The sequence below is a fragment of the Corapipo altera genome, unplaced genomic scaffold (genome assembly GCF_003945725.1).
Source record: "Corapipo altera isolate COAL_440 unplaced genomic scaffold, ASM394572v1 61305, whole genome shotgun sequence".
Taxonomy (NCBI): domain Eukaryota; kingdom Metazoa; phylum Chordata; class Aves; order Passeriformes; family Pipridae; genus Corapipo; species Corapipo altera.
Genome location: NW_020884909.1, coordinates 7,244,233 through 7,250,650, shown reverse-complemented (window position 1 = coordinate 7,250,650; position 6,418 = coordinate 7,244,233). Strand labels below are relative to the sequence as shown.

The 6,418-nt window shown below is 48.2% G+C and overlaps 2 protein-coding genes across 2 annotated transcripts in view; both read right to left on the bottom strand.

The window, feature by feature from the left end:
• SLC35D2 (solute carrier family 35 member D2) overlaps window positions 1-1,323 on the bottom strand; it is a 28,189-nt gene extending 26,866 nt beyond the window's left edge. Inside the window, exon 1 of the mRNA XM_027653081.1 lies at window positions 781-1,323. The gene's annotated coding sequence lies outside the window, so the exon portion shown is untranslated. The remainder of the gene's footprint in view (window positions 1-780) is intronic.
• Window positions 1,324-1,332: 9 nt separating this feature from the next.
• Window positions 1,333-6,418, bottom strand: ZNF367 (zinc finger protein 367). Its single transcript, XM_027653083.1, has 5 exons — window positions 5,869-6,418; window positions 4,838-4,988; window positions 3,085-3,204; window positions 2,591-2,729; window positions 1,333-1,604 (listed from the first exon to the last, which is right to left on the bottom strand). Exons 1-5 carry the CDS (start codon window positions 6,217-6,219, stop codon window positions 1,364-1,366), a joined length of 1,002 nt encoding a protein of 333 aa, XP_027508884.1. The 5' UTR covers window positions 6,220-6,418; the 3' UTR covers window positions 1,333-1,363.

The window sequence follows — 6,418 nt, the reverse complement described above, 5'->3', positions numbered from 1 at the left end:
AAATTCACATTATTAATATCCCCTTAAGCAGTAGCTTCATAACAACAACCAACAACAAAACCACACAACAAGAAGTCCAATCTGAAAACAAAGTTTTGTTAGAATATTAGGAATCTCTGGCTGCCTTCAAAGAAAATTATGGAAAAAGATCACCATGAGACGATGCTACTGAAAAGTACACAGCATTCTCAAAGCGACAAGATACCCTGTTAAACATTTTATATCAACATCTGAGTACTAGGCAGCATTCTGTAACTTCATTTTTTTGGGAAATATATGAAATCCCACTGTTAACACACTTGTAACTATCTTTGGAAGCCTATTTTCTAGTTGTATAGTGAATACTTTCCTGCAGTGTTTAACTGATAGCTGTGCTATGGTTAGTGAACACAAAATTGGCATGTTATCCTGAAATAAAGCAGTAAGGTGGCTTTAGGCACAGAAAGTACGGAGGCTCATATCTGCTGATCATCATATGAAAGCAATACTTTAAAACTTAGTGTTTGCTAATAGAAGATCTGGAATAGTTAACTAGAAATCCATACCACCCTGTAAATACCCCCTTTATCAACAAAATCAAGTGCCAAACCACTACAGGGTCAAAAAACATCTGAAAAAATATTACCAATTGTTTAACTTTGTCTAGACTTTGCAAGACTAATCATTTTCAGACAAAACAATGTGCAAAAGTTCCCAACATGTTAGGAATAACAAGTGCTACCAAGAGATTCTGCTGAAATCAAATCAGAAAATGTAAAGCAGCAAAGTCAAGTCTCATACCTTGAGCAGTCACAGTGAAGATACTGAACAACCTTAGGATTTCCTGCACGAAGCAGTTCCTTTCCCACTGCAAGTTGAGATGATTAACTTTTGCCTTTCACCTTGGTGATACTAGGTAAAGACATACTGACATTAGAAAAACACAGTTTTGTTGCTGTTTAACAGTATCCCCAGACCTATAGCTTTTTATAAATTTGCTTAAATAGTCAGATAAATGCTTTTCTTTTTGTCAGCCTTCTTTGGCCACATGTACCATTCTGCTAATTGTGAATACTTTGTTCAGAAAGTGCTTCCTGTGAAAACTGCTCCAAATAAATGAGTTAACCTTGCAAAATCTAGCTTCCCAAGACACATAAATTTGTCAACCCTATATTTACAAAACACTTATAAACTTTACATACGTCTTCTATCTATCAAAAGTGCAATTCTCTCACCCCACGTTACGGGGGCAACAACATTCTTCATAAATTCTACAGAATAGCAGCCTATGATAAGCAAATAAGGTGCTTAGCTTATGCTTGGGATCTAACTGGTTAAGTGACACCAGCAGGTAATGTTTTGTGTAGGCAGAGACTGCTCCCATCTACTGTCTCAGGGGTGCCACGGCTAAGTTTGCCAGCTCGATGAGAGCCAGTGCCCCGTGCATGCGCTCGCGCTGCTCCTGCAGCCGGCGCAGGCAGGCGGCTGAGTGAGAGCTGCTCTTCTCTTCATCGTCCTCCTCGTCAGACTGGAGATACTCCATCGGGTCCTGCTGCTCCTGGTCCGTTTTCTGCATTGCTTTGGTCTTCAAAGCAAGAGCACGCTGTTCTCTGGTCTCCCAGTATCTGTAACACCAAATGTGGGGAACGCTTGTCAAATGAAGGATATTGAGTTCCTGGAGCAGGTCCAGAGGAGAGCAATGAGGCTGTTCAGCCTGGAGAAGAGGAGGCTCAGGGGAGACCTCCTCACTCTCTGCAACTCCCTGACAGGAAGGGGGAGCCAGGTGGGGATTGGTCTCTTTTCCCAGGCAACCATCAGCAAGACAAGAGGGCTGGGTCTTCGGCTGTGCCAGGGGAGGTTTAGGTTGGATATTAGAAAGAATTTCTTTCCAGAGAGGGTGCTCAGCCATTGGAATGGGCTGCCCAGGGAAGTGGTGGATTCTCCGTCCCTGGAGGTTTTTAAACTGAGACTGGATGTGGCATCAGTGCCATGGGCTGGGAACCACAGCGGGGTTGGATCAAGGGTTGGACTTGATGATCTCAGAGGTCCCTTCCAACCCAGATGATTCTATGATTCTATGAGTACACCTGACAACAATCCAAAGCTGCCAAAATCCTCCCCAAGTACTGATTTGCATCCGACTAAGCACTGCATTTGATTTTATCTTTCAGCCCTTATAGGACAGTATTTATGCTGTCAGAAACCTTCTTTATTCAGTATTTTAAGTGTGAAGTGCCCAAGTGAATATCTGTGACAGGTTTCTCCTCTACATGGTATTCCCAGCAGGCATTTCTCCCTAGGCAAACACAGTTGTTGCCCCTCATACAAGGGCAAATTCAGCAACTGTAGCACTAACAAGATATTAGCAGGGGTTGATCAAGCAAAGAAGAGCATTTAAGCAGAGAGCAAAACCAAAACAAAATTGGAAGAAAAAAAGTCTCATGAGGAACTTTGTCTTAAAGGAGTTCAGACTCCTTTAAGGAGGGCTGATATGTACTGGAGGAGCATATAGTTTTGGTTTGTTGGGGTTTTACTGTTCTGAAGAATAAAATGCTTTGTCAGACCAACCTTATAAGTATTTCAAGGAATGTGACATCCTGAGGGAACTTACTTTGCTAGCCACTCAGCCACAGCTTTATTGTCAGCCGTCTGCTTCTTGGTCAGCCTGTCTGTGAGCTCCTCCCTCTTCAGCCGGGCATAGGGATGTTTTGGGCAGTGACGGTTTGCATGTGTGAATCTGCTCAAACAGCCTTAAAAACACCAAGCAAAAATGAAGAACACGTTATGGAAAGCAGCCAACCAGTGACTAAGCATAACATCTGTGGGATGAAGATGCCACTGAATCCAACCTTCCTCATTCACAAAAACCCTAGGTTTGGTTGAAAACAAAGTTGCAAGGTTCATAATACGTCCTGTCATTTTATAAGTTAGTATCTATTGACAGAGAACATATGCAATCCTTAGATACATATTTGCAGAACCACCCCAGAAGTTCCACCAAAATTAAACTCGAAGGCTTTAATGTATCTTTGCCAAGTGAACTTGTACACAATTCCAGTATTGGTCTGACCCTAGAAAGCTGCAAATTGTTCTCTGATGACTCACCATTTTCTGAGCAGACAAATGGTTTCTCTCCTGTGTGGAGACGCTGGTGAGTTTTGAGCTGCCCACTCTGTACAAAGGCTTTCCCACAATCTGGGTAGTCACATAAATAGGGCCTTTCACCTTAAAAATAATGAACAGAGATTTATGAAAGCTGACTATGAGTCATAGTACCCAGTGGTGATCCCTGGCATGAGACTTACACAAGCAAGCTCTCCTGTTAGCCACTCAGACACTTGCAACTACTTAAGAAGTCCTGGTTTACTCTGAAGTACATGTTCTATGCTACTGGACAATATACTTATTTCCAGAGAGGAAAAAAAATATTTTTTTCCCTTGTCATGTTTTCTGATTTAAGACTCTTAGATAACACCACATAAGCTTTGTCCAGTGAAACTATGGACCCCTATAGAGTAAGAAATACAGGAAGTAAATGGACAAGTGATGTAATTCAAATTGTAACCAGAGAAATTTTATCCTTAACATAGCCTGAACTAGGGTGAAATACTTGAGGTCAACATTATAATAACATACAAGGTTGCAGAAATCTCTCATTAGGCGAAAGTCTCACTTTTGAGAAAAGTCATAACAATGCAGGCTGCAGGAGAAGCTTATTCCAGACTTAAGTCAACAAAGTTTTCTTAGAAAAGTCACCAAGGAAGACTTCTCCATGCAAACTGCAATCAGACAAAACAAGGCAGCAAGTGTCTCCTTCCTCGAGAGGGCTCCTCAGGAAGGAGACCAAACAGAGGTGACCCGGAGGAATGACACCAGGGTAAGCTCTGCTCAGGTAAGAAGTTCTTTCAAGTTCAACAGCTTGTACAACCAAGTGAAATAATAATGTCTTTTGACCAAAACCCATGAGGAAACTGCTGTTTAATTTCATTATCTAGATTAGTTGTAGGGCCTTGAATCAGAAGAAGCGAAGGTGGGAGCCAAGGTTTCTGTGGGATTTTGTTTGCTTGGCTTGGGGGGAGTGCTGATGGTTGTGTCTGTACTGTGAGCTACATGACTTCACACTTTACTGCAAATACAGAGTGCTGTTGAAACATGAATTTAAAAAAAAAGGTATTTGCTTGGTTGAAAAGCCTAAACCAACAGTATCTCCAGTTCAAGCCCAGCTGAACGAGTTCATCCTACATTTTCACTTAACTGCAAGCTGCCTACTAAATACTGCTCAGAGAATTAGCATGACCCAAGAAAATGAATTCTAGATGTTGGGAAAAAATAACTGGGTGCTAATTTTAAGCAGGTGGACTCTTTTCTCAACATTTAAACTGCACTTCTAGGGTGTTACAGTGCTGAAGTTGCCATCTACTTTCTAAGTTACTGTAACCTCTTACAGGAAACTTCAATTCGGTGTGCAAAACACAACAGCAACAGGGAAAAAATAACAGAGAAGGGGAAGTCAGAATACAAAGAGCTACCAAGCTCAAGTGCAGAGCACCAAGCTCAAAAAGAGTTCTCCCTCTTACAAAGCAGGTCTGTGACTGCAACAGATAAAATATTTCTGTAATTTGCCTACACTATTACAGCCCAAATTGCTGTTACACTTCAGCACGACAAACACAGCTACAAAGACTGTGAGTGACTAACAAGCACTGAAAATAAAATATGATTAAATTAGTAGTTACAATAACATATTAACAGGCCAAGTGTTGGGGAGTTCCTCTGTGGTTTGTTTGCAGGGTTCTAACTCCTTCCCTGCTGCTTCCCAAGCGCTCAGCCCAGCAATGCACCCCTCCCTTTTACTCACCCGTGTGAGTGCGCTTGTGGGCCTGCAGTGACTTCCCTCGTGGGAAGACCCTGTTGCAGATATTGCAGCGTATCCTGCTGGAGGAGTGCTCTCCTTCACTGATCAGGTCTCGGACGGTGTCTGCTCTCGGCCGGCCACGTTTGATCCCATCCTGGGCGTAAATAATGAGGGAACTAAACTCCAGCACCTTCCCCACTCTGCCGTGTGGCCAACAGGCACAGCACGCCCCGGAGTGACAGCACTGAGGATGGTGACAGTGGTGCTGTGACAGCACAGAAACAGCCCAGGCCATGTCCAGCCCATCCCCAACTCACTCCTGGTGGCTGGGCTCTGGCAGCAGGGGAGATGCCAGGCACTGCCAGCACTCCATCACGGGGAGGAACCGGCAACAAAACCACGGAATGGGGCAGGCTGGAAGGGGCCACAGCGGGTCACCTGGTCCAACCTCCCTGCTCCAGCAGGGCCATCCCACGGCACAGGGCACAGGATTGTGTCCAGAGGGTTCCGGAATATCCCCAGTGAGGGAGACCCCACCCCTCTCTGGGCAATCTGTTCGGTGTGTGGTCACCCACACGGTAAGGAAGTTCTTCCTCATGTTCAGGTGGAACTTTCTGTGCATCACTTTCTGCCCATTCCCCTTGTGCTGTTATTGGGCACCACGGGCAGAGCCTGGCTCCGTCCTCTTGTCATCCTCGTTAGGTATTTACACACTTTAATGAGGTCTCCTCAGCGTCTCCTTTCAGGGCTGAACAGGCCCGGCTCCCTCAGCCCTTCCCGGTGCGAGAGATGCTCCTGTCCCCTGACCACCCTCGCAGCCCGTGCTGGGCCCGCTGCAGGAGCTCCCTGTCCCTGAGAGCCCTGTGCTGGACACAGCCCTGCCGCTGGGATGGCAGAGCACGGGCGCTCCCCATGGACGCGATCCGACCCCGTCCCGCTCAGCCCGGGCGCGCCCCGCTGCCGGAAGTGCCCTCCCTTTAACGCCCGGGCGGAGGCGCGGGCGGCGCGCGCGGGTTCCCCCTCCCCGCACTCACCTTGCGGTGCCGGTGGCGGCCGCCGCTCTCCGCCGGCTCCTCGTCCCCGGCGGGGGCTCTGCCCGCGGCCCCGCGGGGCGGCGGCAGCGCCGAGGGGCCGGCGGTGCTGTCGCCGCCGCCGGGGCTGAGGGTCACGTTGTGCGCGTTCTCGCCCCAGCGCCACGGGTAGACCATGAAGTCGCTGAAGCCGGGGCTGGTGGGGACCGGAGGGACGGGCATCGGCTCCTCGCCCCCGCCCCACGCCGGGGAGGGTTTGATCGGGGTGGTTTTGATAACGGAGACCAGGACGCGCTTCGGCGAGTCCTGGCAAAAAATCACCGAGGGGGCTCCCGGCGGCAGCCGCTCCGCCATCACCGACCGCTCGCGGGCAGCGGCGAGGGGAGCGCGGTGAGAGGGAGGGCACGGCCCCGCCACCCGCGCCGGGCCGTGCAGCCGCACGGACGTCCCGCAGCCGCCGCCACCTGTCGCCGCGCGGCTCCGCCTCAGCCGCTCATCACCGGGACGGCGGCCCCCCGCGCTCTCGGTGCCTTTCCCCCGCGCCCCTCCGCCT

Coding starts and splice junctions, on each gene's coding strand:
- ZNF367 (XM_027653083.1), bottom strand. CDS start 6,219: ATGGCGGAGCGGCTGCCGCCGGGAGCCCCCTCGGTGATTTTTTGCCAG. Junction 4,989..5,868: donor GCCGCCACCGGCACCGCAAG/GTGAGTGCGGGG, acceptor ATTTACGCCCAG/GATGGGATCAAACGTGGCCG. Junction 3,205..4,837: donor CCACAAGCGCACTCACACGG/GTGAGTAAAAGG, acceptor ATTATTTTTAAG/GTGAAAGGCCCTATTTATGT.